Source organism: Pan troglodytes, chromosome 1 (assembly GCF_028858775.2).
Source record: "Pan troglodytes isolate AG18354 chromosome 1, NHGRI_mPanTro3-v2.0_pri, whole genome shotgun sequence".
NCBI lineage: Eukaryota > Metazoa > Chordata > Mammalia > Primates > Hominidae > Pan > Pan troglodytes.
This window is the reverse complement of record NC_072398.2, coordinates 7404703-7423462: the sequence shown is the minus strand read 5'-3', so window position 1 is coordinate 7423462 and position 18760 is coordinate 7404703. Positions and strand designations below refer to the sequence as shown.

The following is an 18760-nucleotide window of genomic DNA, read 5'->3' as shown; positions in this document are numbered from 1 at the left end:
GCATTGTTCATATGTCTAGCCTTCGTGAGGGCATGTTCCATGCCAAACTTGAGAGGATGCCAGGCCCAGGTTGGGCTAGGCCGTTTGGTGTGCCTTACGCTATGGAGCACTGGTAGGACTTCCAGGAACTGAAGAGCTACAGACTGCCCTGCCTTTCACCCCACTCACGACATACTAAATGAAAGAACTGCTTTATCTAGACCATATGACCGATTGCATGAGCTACTCTGAATATATTTACCCTAGGCCTATACGCATAAGCCAGTTGATGACTCGAGTGAGCATCCTGATGTGTGAAAGTCTGACTTTTTAAAGTGTGAGCAGATGACAACAGCACGTGAAATAAAAGCATGAATGCTGAGTTGATGGGGTATGAATAAATGCAACTGCCCTTCACGTGGATCGGTTCTTGAGAAAGCAGTCTTATCTGTTCCATAAGCACACCCTGCATAGACATGAAATGTGGTTGTTGAAATTCTGAGCAATGTACACAATTATTATCAGGCAGAAGCATTAAGCAATTCAATATATGACTGACAATAGTATTGTTTATATGCAAGCAAGCCATATTTTACATTGTTAGTTCTAGAACCTAGAATTCTTTCAGATATTGAGTTTGTCCTCCTCAAAGGTACATACGTTAAATTTATTTTATTGTGTTTATTTATTTGGAGTCAGAGTCTCACTGTGTTGCCCAGGCTGGTCTTAAACTCCTGGCTTCAAGTGATCCTCCCTCCTTGGCCTCCTGAGTTGCTGGGATTACAGGAGTGAGCCACTGTGCCAAGCCCTCTCTGTTAAATTGACAGAGATCCAGGACACCCTGGGAAGTGAGATTCTGACTCCCAGAGAAGTTCAAACAACAAGCCACTGGTCTCCTCGCATTACTACCCACCCATCACCTGGGAAAAGCTGAGGAGTACGTCTCTCTGCTCTCAGCTCCACTAACTCTGACTGCCCAAGTCCCAAGGTAGCAGGAAATCTGGACAAGGAGATTGTCCTCTGCATAACCCAGCAATGTATGAGAACACGATAATGTCTTTTAATTGTTTGTGTGACTGTTTTCCTATAATGCCACAGAGTCCTTGAGGATAGGCACTATGATTATTCATTAAATATCCCCAGCTCCTACCACAGTGCTGGGTATATAGGGAGTATTTAATCAATGTTTAATGATGTTCCAACAAATACTGGGGGTGTGAGTGTTGCTAATGGGGAGAACCTGGTGTAGGGGAAGGAAAATAGTGCAGTGAAAACACTCTGGGTGTCGAGCAGGATTCGAGCTGAGGGATAAGAAATGGGGTAGGGTTAAAGGAGGAGAGGAAAAGACCTGTGGTTCACTGGAGTCTGAATCTGAGGTGACCACTATAAAAGCTCATGTGAGAAGAGAATTCTCTACTCTGAGCAATGGCCTAGAAATAGGCATTCCACAACTGTACTGTTTATCATCCCTCTGGCCCCTTCTTCCAGGTCCCCCAAAGCAAATGAATGAAGTTAACAATAAAGAAAGTGTCTCCATCCATTTGAGCTGCTACAACGGAATACCATAGAGTGGGTGGTGTTTAAAAAAAAAGTTTATAGCAGATTTATTGATAATAACCAAAAACTGAAAAAAAAATTTTTTTCAACAGATGACTGGTTAGACAAACTGCAGTAGAACAATACGGTGGAATACTGTAGTTATTACAAGTAATACAAAGAAACAAGCTAGTTATATTTGCATCAGTTTGAATGAATCTGAAAGGCACTAACAAAAGACAAAAGCCAATCTTAAAAGGTCACGTATTCCATTTCAGTTCTTTTTTTTTTTTTTTGAGATGGAGTCTTGCTTTGTTACCCAGGCTGGAGTGCAGGGGCGCAGGGTCTCGGCTCACTGCAACCTCCGCCTCCTGGGTTCAAGTGATTCTCCTGCCCCAGCCTTCTGAGTAGCTGGGACTACAGGTGCCTGCCACCATGCCCAGCTAATTTTTGTATTTTTAGTAGAGACAGGGTTTTGCTATGTTGCCCAGGCTGGTCTCGGAACTCCTGACCTAAAATGATCTGCCCGCTTTGGCATCCCAAAGTGCTGGGATTACAGGCGTGAGCCACCGCACCCAGCCAATAACATTCTTAAAATAACAAAGTAAGATGTCTTCAAAATGACAAACTTTTAGATAAGTAAAACAGAACAGCTTAGTGATTACCAAATAGTGACGGCGGTGGTGGTGGTGACTATGAAGGTTAGCACAAGGAAGTTCCTGTGGATTGATGGAACATTTCTGTATATTGGTTGTGCAAATTTATACACACGGTAAAATTGTGAAGAACTAAACGCATACACACACGAGTGCACGTAAAAAACTGGTAAAATCTGGACAAGGTCTGTAGTCTAGTTAATGGGATTTTCTAATGTCAATTTGCTTGTTTTAGGATTATACCGTAGTCACATGGGCTGTAAGCAATGGGGGAAGTTGGGAAAAGGTACACAGGACTCTACTATTTTTGCAACTTTCTGTTTCTTTTTATTTTTCAAAGTTCAAAACAATGTAGAAAGTTAACAAATTTTGCCAAACACTGAAACACTGATACAAATCTTTAAATTTGTACATTAGTTGAGGTCTCAAATGTCGTGTATCAGATTAATTAAAATGCTTTAAGCACTATCAGAATTGGAGCTGACAGTGTCTCCTTGGTACGTAATAAGATGGAAAGAGTGTTGGGCCCATACTGACATCTGGAAAAAAAGCAAGCTGATCTATGAAATCAGAACTTTTCTTGAACCTATGCGAGAATCGATGTTGCAGGCAAATAGCCTGAAATCGAAGGAAAGACACAGGAAGGAAAGACTTCCTGGGAAAGACAGGCACTTCCGGGGAAGACAGGACACAATTACTGGCTTACCTAGGGCAGTGATGAGAAAGAAATTGGGCTGGCATTCAGGTGGGTGAGAATGTAGTCAAATTTGTAAGAATTGCTGAGATCGGAGTGTAGGATAGCATGAGAGTACAGCGCTTCTAAAAGCCAGAAACACAAAGGGAGTGTGCGTCCATTCCCACGCTCCTCACAGAGCTCGTCACATGTCACACAGTGCTGGCCTCCCTCATGGTGCAGATGTTGGGGAGAGGAACAGCCAACACTGTGGAGCCACAGAAAGTCCCACCAGCATCCGTCTTACCGACAAAGCAAAAGCCTAAGCCACTGAGGGAAGGGCAGCAAACCCTCCTGCTGATACTGTAGATGAAGACCTATTTTAAGGGAGAAAAAGCTGAGCAAATTCTTCTCTACCTCTTGAGGGGAGACAGGAAAACCTCCTGGGCTCAGACCATTTGACATGCCTTACCACTCAGGGCGGGAGGACTGGGGGTTTTTCAACAACAGAAATTGATTTCTCTCAGTTCCGGAGGCTGGGAAGTTCGAGATCAAGGCGCTGGCAGATCTGGTGTCTGGCAAGGGCCCGCCTCCTGGTTTATAGATGGGGCCTTCTCACTGTGTTCTCACATGACAAAGGGGCAAGGCAGATCCCTGGGGCCCATTTTGTTACTTTTCTTTTTTTGTCTGAGCCACAGCAGATCTCAATTTGGGGCCTTTTTTATAAAGGCACTAATCCCATTCATGAGGGTTCTACCCCCATGACCTAATGATCTCCAAACACCATCACGTTGAGGATTAGGTTTCAAACAGAAAGTATAATTTTAAGTGTAAGAAAAACACTCGGCCGGGCACGGTGGCTCCTGCCTGTAATCCCAGCACTTTGGGAGGCCGAGGAGGGCAGATCATGAGGTCAGGAGATCGAAACCATTCTGGCTAACATGGTGAAACCTCGTCTCTACTAAAAATACAGAAAAATTAGCAGGGCGTGGTAGCGGGCGCCTGCAGTCCCAGCTACTCTGGAGGCTGAGGCAGGAGAATGGTGTGAACCCAGGAGGCGGAGCTTGCAGTGAGCCGAGATCGCACCACTGCACTCCAGCCTGGGCAACAGAGCAAGACTCTTGTCTTAAAAAAAAAAAAAAAGAAAGAAAGAAAGAAAAAGAAAAGAAAAGAAAAGAAAAACACTCGACACTTTTCTTTCACTTTCCTCCCACGTAACCAACAAAACCACTCCAAGCTTGGCAGTTTCTTACCGGCTGGGATTCCCTCCAACTTTTTATTATCTAATAAGAGCTAAAGTCCTAAAACATGTCAGCACATTAGGAAATGTGACAGATTACTGGAATGATCTTTCACTGTGAATAATAGTCGTGGCATGGTAGCGAATATTCCCATGTTCGGGACTGGGTGTTTAGCACACTGAGAAGCGTTGGGAGAATAACAACAGAAGAGACTCACTTTAGAGCAAAAGCTTAGTAGGAGAGCCTGAGGGTAGATTTCAAGGCGTTGCCTGGTCCTGTTTATTTATTTATTTTTTTCAGCCTGTGACAAATCAAGGCATACAGGAATAAATTTCATGCACAGCAAGCCTGGGAAGACTCACCCATCTGAGTAGGGAATAAATATAGGATAAATTGTTGGCAGAAAGCTTTCGATCGGATGAATTTTCTCTGAGCGAAAAGCCAAGCTTTCTCTAAGTCATTTTTACCCGCATAGTCTTTTTCTCTGTATGCTCAGGAACAGTCAGAATCTGGGACTTTGGCAGTGGGCAGGAGATGAAGGTGTTGCCGGAGGGGAAAGACTGGAAGGAGGACGAGCACTGCCTACGACGCCTCATTTTCCTCAAAGCCCAAGAAAAACACCAGCAGCTGGTCCTGGCCTTGGAGCGCAACGGGACTATCAAAATGATCCAGGTTTACAATCCCACTTCATATTCGTACTGCAGGTGCCCTTTTTGGGAAAATCAAATGAGTCAGTGGATAATCCCCACCATGTAACCCCGCTCTTGGTAGCCAGCTGAAGATGGTATTTATCCTCAGCCTTCCCGTGATGCTCCTCATTAACTTTGCCCAGGTTTAAGCAAAGAGCAAAAAACAATCGCTGCCCAGCCACCGCATGCTGCCCATCAAGCTTCCGCTGAAGGGTTAGTCAGGGTCTCCTAAGGCAGGTGTCAGGAAGGCTAAATTTATACTCAGCTGCCACCTCTGACATGCTTTATACGCTCATATGGGAATAATTCACTGGCAGAACTGCTTTCCAGCAGGCTCTGTCCCTTATAACGCATAATGCATTCAGGAATGCTCAAGTCACTTTTCCAGTTTGTCACCAAAATCGCTTTGTTTATTTTAAGGTTAATGACGCAATCTGCTCAGGGCTGTTTGGGGAGGATTGAGGTAGGCTCATTTATTTTTCCTATGACTCTATTACCACCTCGGAATGCTAATGCCCTCTTCAAATTTATAATGAAGACTAGATCATTTATCCTGGCTATTGAGCGGATCTCACCCCATCACCTCGAACTCAAGGACTCATTGCCTTTATTATTCCCCTTTTGAAAGCTAAGATCAGAAAAGAAAAGTCTTGTATAGCACAGCAATCATGAAGCACCAGCTTAAGATAACTGATGACCTAAGAATGGGAAAAAAGGAGTGAAAAACCTCCCTGATGTAATATACTCTTCTCTTGTCTGAGTAATCCAAAATGGCACTGTAGAAAGGAATTTCTTAGTAATAATACACTCTACAATGAACGAAATGTTGACTTTTGCTTTACAAAGTGCCATTGTTCATCAGGATGCCCTTCCTACCAGACAATGTCTGTTGTCACAAATGCTCCTTTTTTAAGGGCTGCAAAAAGTAGCATGGAACTATTCACTCACCAAAATTGTTTTTAGTTCTACTGTAGCATTTTTCACATTGATTATTCTGGTTCTGCATTTAGAACCTGCAGATTGATCTTGGTAGGAACTGAAAACCTCTCTTATTTATATTTGTATTCTTGGCCATGCCCAGAGTAGGTGCTCATTAAGGATTAAAATAATTTTAAAAATAAATAGAGAAAGAACCTCTTCTAAAGTAGACAATAGTAAATTTATGAGGGGTATTTGGAGAACTTTTATTAATGTTGGAGCGGGCAGCTTTATAATATAATGTTGAAAGTATCCTTATTTACTTATTATTATTAGTGTATTACTATTATTTACTTTATTATTATATCTGCCTATTTGAAATAAAATAATTTGATTTACATACTTATTTTCTAGAATACTTTCATTCATTCATTTTTTTCAATGACCAGTTACCAAATATTTGCCATGTTCCAGAAGGATATTCCCTTTCACCATGAAATGCATAATTTAATAAGGGGGCAGTGATCCACCTACTACAAGTGTTGTGAGTGCTTTCACAAAGTGTCTCAGAAGCTTGTATGGTGGGATGGTTGTCAGACTAATCTGGTAGCCAGGCCATTTTTTTTTTCCAACTAAAAAGGGAACAAGCTTTATAATAAATTTCTTTCCCTAAACTCCAAACCCCATTTCTCTGTTTGCCCAGAAACTGGAAGGTGGGCAGGTGGAAGTTGGAGCTGAGAGTGGAATGGAGGAAAGATAAACCCAACCTCTATCTCTCTATCTTCCTAGATTCCCAGCTGCCTTTAAAACAAAAACAAAAACAAAAAAACAAACACCCCCATCCCCGCTCCACAAAACCAAAAAGCCAAAACCTGCTTCAGTGATCACATTCAGTTATTCAGGAAACATCGCTGATGCATTATGAGCTGAGAAGGGTCTCCAAAGTATCATGTACTTTTAAATGTGTTCAGACAGTCCTTAACGGCTTAAATATAATATCTCTCTTACACTTCTGTTCTTGGTTTTATTTTCTCAAGTCTCAGAAAAAACGCTTGTGCAACTGCCCGCTCTGGGCACAAATCATCACTGTGCTGAATATTCTGGGCATGATTTCCTAGCCACGTAACAAGAGGGCAGACTGTAAATTGACTGGTCTATTAATACAACTTCATAGAAAACAAGAGAAGAAAACAACAATTCTTCTCATAATCTCAGTTTTAAGGGGATAGAATTGCATTCTGCCTATATGAAACCTTTGGCAAATTTGAGAAAAATTTGCCCCCAAGCCATTGTTGACAAAACCATAGGTTGGTGAGAGATTACTGTTCTAACATAATAAACAAAGCACTATGGGGGTTCCAGGAAGATGATTAATTGACCCCAAAATCATTCAAATTCTAAAGACCCACTTACTTCCCTTCCCTTTAACCACAGTGCTTTATGAATCTACTCATATAGCTGTATTTCTGTGTCCTTTAAAGTAAATGATCTTTCTTTATGAAGCAATTAACATAATAATGCTCTTAGCATTATATGAACTGCTGTTTTCCTAGATAATCAATTCCTAAAGACCTACCAGCCAATTCCAATATAACATAAAAGATTTCACCAATTAGAGATGAAATGTAGAAAATAAGGGTAACTTTTCACAAAGCTACTTTTACTTCATTTAAATTTTAAGATTATATCTTTCCTACTGTTTTATATTACTATAGACTTTCTTTTCATAAAATAATGGTAGTAGAGTTTCCCATCTCCTTCTCCCTCATGTCCTCACTTGGTAAAATTGAATGTTGGTAACTCTAGGTCAATCTTCAAAAGGTGTTTTGTAAATTCTGCTGCTCTGTGAATTCAGAAAGTCTGAGAGCCACTGTCATAGGAGATTCCATTGAAACCGGTTAAACCTATTAAAAACCACTGTTGGGCTGGATATAGTGGCTCATGCCTGTGATCTCGGCACTTTGGGAGACCAAGGCAGGAGGATAGCTTGAGGTTAGGAGTTTGAGACCAGCCTGGGCAACATAGTGAGACACCATCTCTACCAAAAAATGTAAAAATTAGCCAGGCATGGTGTCACACACCTGTAGTCTCAGCTACTTGGGGAGCTGAGGTGGGAGAATTGCTTGATCCTGGGAAGTCAAGGCTGCAGTGAGCCATGATTGCACCACTGCACTCCAGCCTGGGCGACAGAGCAAGACTCTGTCTCAAAAAGACACACACACAAAAAAACAAACCACTGTCAATAACTCATACCACCAGGTGGGCACATAAATCTAACTAAGCTATTACTCAGTGTCAATATCTGGTCACTCTTGAGATATTGCTGAGATTCATTCCTTCTATCCCACAATGGCACAAACTCTAAACAAAGAATCCACCAGTACGTAGGAGTACTATGGGCCCATACTTTTAAATTAACATGGATATGAAGTAACAGAGGCCTTAGGGCAACACCTAAAATCAAAGCTTTAAAAAATGGAAGGACTTTTATCCATCAACTAGCTAAAGCCCTCATTTTGCAAATAAGAAAAATAGGGCCAAAGAAGGTATGTACCTTGCCCGAGGTCCCACAAGAACTAAGACTAGAAACTGGCTGTCTGCACTCCTAGACCAATATTCTCTCCACTTTTCCACAGCTGCTTTTCAACACAGAAAGAGTCCTGTTCTGCAAGCAAAATAATTGACCTTAAAATTTTGACTTTTATTCTCATATAACAATTCAAAAATTAAAAATTAATGGCCTCTCATCAATAATAACCAGTTAGAAAATATAAATATGGCCCAGCATGGTGGCTCACGCCTGTAATCTCAGCAGTTTGGAAGGCCAAGGCAGGCAGATTGCTTGAGGCCAGGAGTTCAAGACCATCCTGGCCAATATGGCAAAACTCCATCTCTACAAAAAATACAAAAATTAGCCTGGTGTAGTGGTGCATGCCTGTAGTCCCACCTACCTGGGAGACTGAGGTGGGAGGATCACCTGAGCCTGGAAGGCAGAGATTGCAGTGAGCCAAAATAGCACCACTACACTCCCGACTGGGCGACAGAGCAAGGCACTGTCACACACACTCACGAAAGAAAACATAAAGATAGTACAGGTGGAATAAATGATCACATCACAATAGCAAACAAAAGTATAAGGTACCTAAAATAAACGTAGCAAGAACCATGCAAAAGTTTTGTGGAAATAAATCTTAAAGGATGTGAAAAGAATCTGAATAAATGGAGAGATATACCACATCCACAGATGGGATATGGCAAAGGTATCATTATTACATTCAAATTAAAAATAAAAGCTCGTCTAAAAAAACAAAGTGAAAAGACAAGTCACAGACCATGAAAAGACCATTGCACTCTAGCTAACTGAAGAAGGGTTAGGAACCAGGATATATAAAGAAACCCCCAAAATGCAGAAAAAAAACTGCACAAATTAGAAAAATGAACAAAGGACAGGTAAGGAAATCCAGATGGCTCGCAGACACATGAAAAAATGTTCAACTCACAACACTCAGGGAAATATGATTAATGTAACTAATATGTTTAAAAATTAGTTTTATTGTTTTTTAAATTTTTTTAATAGTGGTAAATAGTTTTCATTTTTAGTATCTTTTTTTATATACTTTGAGGTCTGGGATACATGTGCAGAACGTGCAGGGTTTTTTTTCCTTTTTTTCTTTTTTTTTTTTTTTTTTTTGAGATGGAGTCTCGCTCTGTCACCAGGCTGGAGTGCAGTGGCATGATCATGGCTCATTGCAACCTCTGCCTCCTGGGTTCAAGCGATTCTCCTGCCTCAGCCTCCCGAGTAGCTGGGACTACAGGCACATGCTACCACGCCCAGCTAATTTTTGTATTTTTAGTAGAGACGGGGTTTCACCATGTTGGCCAGGATAGTCTCAATCTCTTGACCTCGTGATCCGCTGGCCTCAGCCTCCGAAAGTGCTGGAATTACAGGCGTCAGCCACCTCGCCTGGCCCGTGCAGGTTTGTTACACAGGTATACACGTGCCATGGTGGTTTGCTGCACCCATCAACCCATCATCTACATTAGGTATTTCTCCTAACACCATCGCTCCCCTAGCCCCCCACCCCCTGACAGGCCCCAGTGTGTGATGTTCCCCTCCCTGTGTCCATGTGTTCTCATTGTTCAACTCCCACTTATGAGTGGGAACATGCGGTGTTTGGTTTTCTGTTCCTGTGTTGTTTGCTGAGAATAATGGTTTCCAGCTTCATCCATAACCCTGCAAAGGACATGAACTCATTCTTTTTTTATGGCTGCACAGTATTCCATGTTGTATATGTGCCACAGTTTCTTTATCCAGTCTATCATTGATGGCCATTTAGGTTGGTTCCAAGTCTTTGCTATTGTGAATAGTGCTGCAATAAACATACGTGTGCATGTGTCTTTATGGTAGAATGATTTATAATCCTTTGGGTATATACCCAGTAATAGGATTGCTCGGTCTAATGGTATTTCTGGTTCTAGATCCCTGAGGAATTGCCACACTGTCTTCCACAATGGTTGAACTAGTTTACACTCCCACCAACAGTGTAAAAGCATTCCTAGTTCTCCATATCCTCTCCAGCATCTGTTGTTTCCTGACTTTTTAATGATTGCCATCTAACTGGCATGAGATGGTGTCTCATCGTGGTTTTGATTTGCATTTCTCTAACGACCAGTGATGATGAGCTTTTTTTCATATGTTTGTTGGCCGCACAAATGTCTTCTTTTGAGAAGTGTCTGTTCATATCCTTCACCCACTTTTTAATGGGGTTGTTTTTTTCTTGTAAATTTGTTTAAGTTCTTTGTAGATTCTGCATATTACCCCTTTGTCAGATAGATTGCAAAATTTTCTCCCATTCTGTAGATTGCCTGTTCACTCTGATGATAGTTTCTTTTGCTGTGCAGAAGCTCTTTAGTTTAATTAGATCTTATTTGTCAATTTTGGCTTTTGTTGCCATTGCTTTTGGTGTTTTAGTCATGAAGTCTTTGCCCATGCCTATGTCCTGAATGGTATTGCCTAGGTTTTCTTCTAGGGTTTTTTATGGTTTTAGGTCTTACATTTAAGTCTTTAATCCATCTTGAATTAATTTTTGTATAAGGTGTAAGGAAGAGGTCCAGTTTCAGTTTTCTGCATATATGGCTAGCCAGTTTTCCCAACACCATTTATTAAATAGGGAATCCTTTCCCCATTGCTTGTTTTTGTCAGGTTTGTCAAAGGTCAGATGGTTGTAGATGTGTGGCATTATTTCTGAGGCCTCTGTTCTGATCCATTGGTCTATATGTCTGTTTTGGTACTAGTACCATGCTGTTTTAGTTACTGTAGCCTTGTAGTATAGTTCAAAGTCAGGGAGTGTGATGCCTCCAGCTTTGTTCTTTTTGCTTAGGATTTTCACGGCTATATGGGCTCTTTTTTGGTTCCATATGAAATTTAAAGTAGTTGTTTCTAATTCTGTGAAGAAAGTCAATGGTAGTTTGATGGGGATAACATTGAATCTATAAATTACTTTGGTTAGTATGGCCATTTTCACGATATTGATCTTCCTATCCATGAGCTTGGGATGTTTTTTCATTTGTTTGTGTCCTCTCTTATTTCCTTGAGCAGTGGTTTATAGTTCTCCTTGAAGAGGTCCTTCACATCCCTTGTAAGTTGTATTCCTATATATTTTATTCTCTTCGTAGTAACTGTGAATGGGACTTCACTCATGATTTGGTTCTCTGTTTGTCTATTGTTGGTGTATAGGAATGCTTGTGATTTTTGCACATTTATTTTGTATCCTGAGACTTTGCTGAAGTTGCTTAAGGAGATTTTGGGCTGAAACGATGGGGTTTTCTAAATATACAATCATGTCATCTGCAAACAGAGACAATTTGACTTCCTGTCTTCCTATTTGAAAGGGTATTAAAAATTAGTTTTAAAGGGTCCCATTTCATATTCATTGGGCAAAACAACTAAGAAAATCAAATAATACCAAGTGTTAGCAAGAATATGAAGAAAGGGAAACTCTCCTCTACTCCTGGTGAGAGTGAACATAGCTAAACACTACCTAGAGAAGTGGTTTGGTGATAGCTAGAAAAGTTGAAGATGTGCATATCTTATAGTTAGGTCATTTTACCCCAGATATATGCTCTAGAAACTGTGCCACCTGTCTGTAAAGGAAAGCAGTACCAAATTGGCATCCTGAACATCCGTCAGTAGGGGAATGGACAAATAAATTGTAGTATGTTTATATTATACGATAAAGCAGTTAAAAATAAATGAACTGGAGTTCCATGAAATAACTTGTATAAATCTCAAAAACATCCTATTGAGTGAAATAAGAAAGTTGAAGAAGAATCCATAGAGTTGGACAGCATTCATAAAATGGCTTAAAGTCTGAAAGCACTATCATATATATGTAGAAAGTATATGTATGTATATGTAGAAATGTTAAAACTTTCATGACTAACATCATATTCACATTACTGGTTACTCTAGGGAGGGAAGAAAGAGGAATTATATTAATAAGCAAGGAATAGATGGGGCTGAAGATTTGGTAAAGCTAGATGGTAGATACATCATTGTAGGTTCTATTTTCTCTATCTCTTTAAAACAGTTCAAAATAAAATAATTGAACTTTTCATGTGCTCACTGGACTTCTGTTAAAGGGTAAGGAAGATGATATCTACCTCATGGTGATCTGGGAGCTGCCTGATGTTGTGCCTTTCCTACAAGATGGGAAACATGCTGTGCATCTGAGAATGTCTACTAGAGATAGGAACATGGCTATTCCTTTCCCAGATGTCGAGTTGATAGTTGAGAGGAACTTTTCTCAACCTACTGATGTAAGTTTCCTCTCTTGGTTTCTTTTTAACTTTTGCTTTTTGTTATGGAAATTTACAAACATATATAAAGGTACAGAAAATAATACAAAGAGCTTCTATGTGTTATCACTCAGCTTCGAGAACTTTCTGTATATGGCCAAACTTACTCTTTATTTCCACCTCTTCACCATGACCACCACCAATGGATTTGTTTTTGTTTTTGTTTTTTTGAGACAGGGTTCTGCTCTGTTGCCCATGCTACCAACACCTGGGCTCAAGTGACCCTCCTGCCTCAGCCCCCCAGAACGCTGGAATTACAGGCATAAGACACCGTGCCTGGCCCACCAATGGATTTTGAAGCAAATCTCAAACATTGTGTCATTTCATCCCTTTATATTTCAGTATATATCTCTAAACAATAATGACTATTTCAAAAACAATACCATTATTTTCTAAAATATATTAAAAATAATTTGTAAGAAGTTGTTAATCTCATCACATATTCATTCAGTGTTCAAATTTTCCAGATATCCTTATAATTTCTTTCTTAAGGTTGGTTTCAACAACCAAGATCCAAACAAGGTTTATTTGTTGCATTTGGTTGGAAAAATCTGTTAAATATCTTTTTTTTCTCTCCTTGCAATTTATGTCCTGAAGAAACTGGACAGTTGACGCCATAGTTTTCCACTTTCTGGATTTTGCTGATTGCACCCTCATGGTGTTATTTAAGAAGTTCCGCTGTACTTCCTGCAATCTGGTAGTTAAATCTGGTGGCTTAATTGACTACAACATTGATTTTTTTTTTCTTTAGCAAGACATCTTCATAGGTGCTGTCCTGTATTCCATCAAGATTCTCATAATGACCAGTTGTCTTTTTTTTTTGTATCTCAGCAGCCATTGATGATCACTACATAGGCCTATTATTTTCATTCAAAGTCGCCATGCTGCCTTTCTGCTTCATTTATTACTGGAACGTGTGTAAAGAAAACCTCTCCTTTATCAAATATTTGGTTACATTGGGGTACAGTTTATATAGAAAAGCAAACTAATTGATGATTTGCTCCTTATATTTATCAGTTTTAAAGTGAAGAATAGGTTTCCTAGCATCTTCCAAAGGTGGTCTGTGAATTTTGTTTACTTAATATCATTATTGACTCACAAATTTAAATGCTCTTGATGTGTTTCAGTCAATTTAATTTGTTATTATTATTATTGATGCCCAAACTGTCCCATCTGAAGCTGGTTGGAGCCTCTTCAGGCTCCTGAGTTCCTCTGATGTGACCTCAGACGTTCTGGATAGCTTCCAGGTATGACAAGATGATCCAGGCTCATCTTGTACATTTCTTTCCAGATCTAAAATCCACTGTTTCTCCAATATATTCTACTTCTTTTTAGTGGGAAATAGTATTTTAAAAAACCACTACCACTAGGTTGGTTCTTATTTTTAGACTTTTTCAATAGACAGCTAAGAAAAAACATTAAGAGAAAATGCACTACTGTTTTACACTGATATTCCCAATTCAAATGTAAGGTTATATGGCTTTTACTAATTTTATTTTATTTTATATCTTTCTCTCGGAAAATTTTGATTTCTAATGATACAAGCATCATTACTTATTTGCTTTATGCTATTATTTATATAATGTATTCTTCTACATAATATACAGGTTATGTCATTTTATATGCTATCATTGTACATTACATTATATTCTAGTTTCAGAAAACAATAAAATTACTAGGAACATGATACCTGACACAGCTCAAAATCTTCCTTTTTTTGCAGTTCTTTTTGTCCTTAGGGTATATAGCATGTGGAATGTACTGTCAAATTACTGTGCTTTAAAACTGCTTAAAATAATTCCTTGTACCACCAACTCTATATACAGTTAAGTTTGCTTCATTTTTAAAATGTATTGTGTTCTTAAAATTCAGTTTTGTTTTATTGTTATGTAAAACATTTATATATTTCTAAGATCAAATTACAAAACAAGTTCTATTCTGAGCTACAGAACAAAGTCTATTGTATTCCTGTCCTTTCCACCTTGTTCCCTTCTTAACCTATAGTTAACTTTTTGTTTTTAAGTTTTTGGTTTATGTTTCCATGCTGTTTTTAAAAAATATAATCAAATACTTGGTTCCCTCTCCACCTTCTTAAGCAAATGATAGAATATTATTTACATCCTTGTATTCCTTGCTTTATTTAATAATCTATTCTGGAGACCATTATAAGCAGTATATAGAGATCTTCACCTTTCTTTTTTTTTAAATTGTGGTAACATACACGTAAAGTAATATTTACCACTTAGACTATTTTTAGGTGCACAGTTAGGGACATTAAGTATATTCACATTGTTGCGCAACCTTCATCACCATCCATCTCCAGATGCTTTCATCTTGCAAAACTGAAACTCTATTTATTAAACAATAACTCCCAATTTCCCCTTCTCTCCAGCTCCTGGCAACCAGCGTTCTAATTTCCATCTCTACGAACTTACACTGAGGATCTCATATAAGCAGAAACATATGGTATTTCTCTTTTGTGACTGGTTTGTTTCACTTAGCGTGATGTCCTGAAGGTTCGTCTATGTAGCGTATGTCACAGCATCCTTCCTTTTAAAGGCTGAACATTATTCCATTGTTTGCACAGAACACATGTTGTTTACCCATTCATCCATCAATGGATACTTGGGTTGCTTTCACTTTTTTGCTATTAATAGAATGCTGCCATGAACATGGGTGTACATGTATTTCATTTTTCTTTTTGAAAATGCTATAGTATTTCATGTGAATAGATGTACCATTGTTTATTCAACTAGTCCCCTGTAGGTGGCCATTTGGGTTGTTTTTAATCTTTTCCAATTAAAAGTAGTGCTGCAACAAATAGCCATATATATATATATATTTATATTTATATGAAAAAGACTTATGATTATTTCCAAGAAGTAGTTCCTGATAACCGGAAGCCTCATCTACACCCAGCTTCCCAGAACTTAGCATTGCCATGGCAAAGAAGGCCATACACAAAATGAAAACACTAATAAGAAGCTGGAAAAAATATGTGGAACTTATATCACAAAAGGACTAATATCCATAATATATCTTCCTAATATCTAATATACAGCAAACTTTTAAAACATTAGACGGAAAAGGACAACTTAGATAGAAAATTGACAAAAGATATGAAGAAATAGTCCAAGCATGTATTAGCAAGATGCTCCACTCACTCGTTATAAGATAAATGCAAATTAAAGTATATACATATACTCTACAAAATATATATATACTTTATTTTATATATATATATAGTGGGTTTCCATTTTTGACAGTGTGTCTTTGGGATAGATTCCAAGAAGAGGGATTGGTTGCTGGGTCAAAAAGTAAATGCTAATACAATCATCCTAGACATTATCAAACTCCTCTTCGCAGAAGTTACACAGCTCTGCACTGCCACTAATATGTGAGACTGCCTATTTCCCCACAGCCTTGCCAACAGTGTATATTATAGTCAAAACTTTTGAACTTTTTCAAACGTAGATGAGAAATCAAAACAAGTGCCTTTATACTTGAACAAGTGAGAGCAAAATGAGAAGACTTTTAAAAAGATAAAAACCTATGAAAAGAGAAAGTTGGAATTTTATTAACTGACACTGAAAAATCTAGTTAAAATTACATGATGTAAAAATAGTCAAACAATAATTGGCCAGAAAAAAATGAACAACCATTCTATGACCTTTAATATAGCCCCAAACTTACCCTTCTTGTTAAAATATAATTCGGTATACTTTAATTTGCATTTATCTTATAATGAGTGAGTGGAGCATCTTTTTAATACACATATGGACTATTTGTTCATATTTTTTGTCAATTTTTCTATCTAGGTTGTTCTTTTCCTTCTAATGTTTTAAAAGTTTGTTGTATATTAGATACATTAGAAATATATATATATATATGTATATATAGATAATTAGGAAGATATATTATGGATATTAGTCCTTTTTGAAAAACTTCTCGGTAGCATGTGATGCTGATAGCATTTTACCCACCGTAAAATTTCTTTCAAAAATTGGTGTTAATTCTCTTAAACCCTGCCTCTGCCCAATCATCTGAGTTTAGGTAATATCCTAAGTCCTTTGTTGTCATTTCAGCAATGTTCACAGCAGATTCCATCTCAAGAAACAACTTTCTTTGCTCATCCATGAGAAGCAACTCCTTATCCATTCAAGTTTTATCGTGAGATTGCAGCAAGTTACGCTTCGCTTCTAATTCTAGTTCTCTTGCTATTTCTACATCTTCAGTCACTTCCTCCACTGAAGTCTTGAACCCTTCCAAATATCTTTGAGGGTTAGAATCCTCTTCTTCCAAATTCCTGTCCATGTTGCTATTTTGACCTCCTCCCATGAATCACAAATGTCTTAATGGCATCTAGAATAGTGAATTCTTTCTGGAAAGTTTTCAATTTACTTTGAGCAACCAGATTTATCATAGGAATCACTATCTATGGCAGCTATAGCCTTACAAAATGTATTTCTTAAATAGTAAGACTTGAAGGTCAAAATTTCCCCTTGATCCATGGGCTGCAGAAGGAATACTGTATTCACCGGCATGAAAACAACATTCACGTTGTACATCTCCATCAGAGCTCCTGGGTGCATTTTCAATGAGCAGTAATATTTTGAAAGGAATCTTTTTTTTTCTGAGTAAAGTAGCTGTATATGTTGAATTCAACAACTTAATTTAACATCTCTTCAGAAAGCTATTTTTGTGATATGCTTACACCTCCTCAACAAGGCAGGCGCATGTGTGCACGTCTGAGGGATGAAGTGTTTGGGGCATATGTTTGAGGCTGAAGAATAGAGAATAAGAAAACTGTACCTTTTTGTTCCCATAAAAATTTAAACCAATTGTTTTTTAACGAGGATCTTCAGTAACTTTTTTGATTTACTCTAATATTAGAGTACTCTAATCAAACCTTTTGCACTTTTCAGCTTTTAGAGAGATAAGTGGTCAGACACTAAAGAATGGAAGAAAACTGCAAGTTACAAGAGGAGCAATTGAGAAAAGTCTTCAGTTTTTTTCTCCCTGACATTAGCAAAACAACCATAATATAATTTATTTCCTTTATTATTATTATTAACCATAAAGCTTCCTTGCAAAAAAAATATAGAAGAATAATATAGCTGGTTTATGGAATTTGGAAACAATTATTTTGTCACAAATGGAGACATACTGTATTAGCTTTCCTCATATTGAAACAAATGTCAGTTTGGAATTGCAATTTGAATGTCATTCATTGCTAGTTCAAATGATAAGTAGGTTTTATTCTTAGCTAAAAGCCCTCTGAAATCAGTATACACAGTGACTATGTCATAATAACATTATCATGTAATATGCACAAAAGACAGAACAAAATGCATGTCCTTGTAGAGTAATTCTAGCCTACTTCCCTTTTCAACTCTACATATCACTGGAAACACTAGGTTCAATTATATGTATTTGATATATGAAATCTTATTTATAGCTAATAAAAACAGAAAGAAGATGACTGCATAGTGAGTCAGAACCAGGCAGTTAACAAATAATTGTGTAGGTACCAAAAAATGATTGCTTAAAAAAAAAAGAAAAACTATTGTGATAAATTATAAACTACTGAAGCACAATAAAGTGCCTTTTAGGCTTTTAATGTAAATGTAAATTATCTCCAATTTTGAATCTTTATTTTTTGTAGTTATCATAATTATCATTATAGCACTTCCTTTTTGCAACAGACTTTAAAATTATAGATTGAAAGTTTGCAAAAGTCGGCCAGGCATAGTGGCTCACACCTGTAATCCCGGCACTTTGGGAGGCCAAGGCGGGCAGATAACTTGAGGTCAGGAGTTCCAGACCAGCCTGGCCAGCATGGTGAAACCTCATCCTTAATAAAAATACAAAAGTTAGCCAGGTATGGTGGCGTACGCCTGTAATCCTAGCTACTGGGGAGGCTGAGGCATGAGAATCACTTGAACCTGGAAGGTGGAGGATGCAGTGAGCTGAGATCATGCCATTGCACTCCAGCCTGGGCAACAGAGCGAGACTCAGTCTCAAAGAAAAGTTTGCAAAAGTCAATTAGGAAAAAAATTTGATTGTACATGGAAATCCTCTCCCTAAAACTCTTTTATTTAGAAGCACTTTTTATTGAATACCTGCCACGTATCATGCACTGTTCTTAGCACTGGGAATGTCAAGATTAATGAGGTATAGTACCTGCACTGTAGAAGTACAGCAGAGATC

General features: G+C 38.3%; 1 protein-coding gene and 1 long non-coding RNA gene across 9 annotated transcripts in view; one reads left to right on the top strand and one right to left on the bottom strand.

Moving 5' to 3' along the window:
- The window catches only part of LOC134807951 (uncharacterized), a 171517-nt gene that overhangs the window by 67668 nt on the left and 85089 nt on the right, over positions 1–18760 (bottom strand). The window lies entirely within an intron of this gene.
- The window catches only part of WDR64 (WD repeat domain 64), a 149381-nt gene that overhangs the window by 92904 nt on the left and 37717 nt on the right, over positions 1–18760 (top strand). For all 7 annotated transcript variants that reach the window (XR_010149631.1, XM_063790120.1, XM_054660867.2 and 4 more), the window contains 2 exons: positions 4582–4757; positions 12335–12511. Coding sequence is in view for 6 of the 7 variants with exons in the window: in XM_063790120.1 (XP_063646190.1) it covers positions 4582–4757; positions 12335–12511 (353 nt within the window). In the remaining variant the exon portion in view is untranslated. The remainder of the gene's footprint in view (positions 1–4581; positions 4758–12334; positions 12512–18760) is intronic.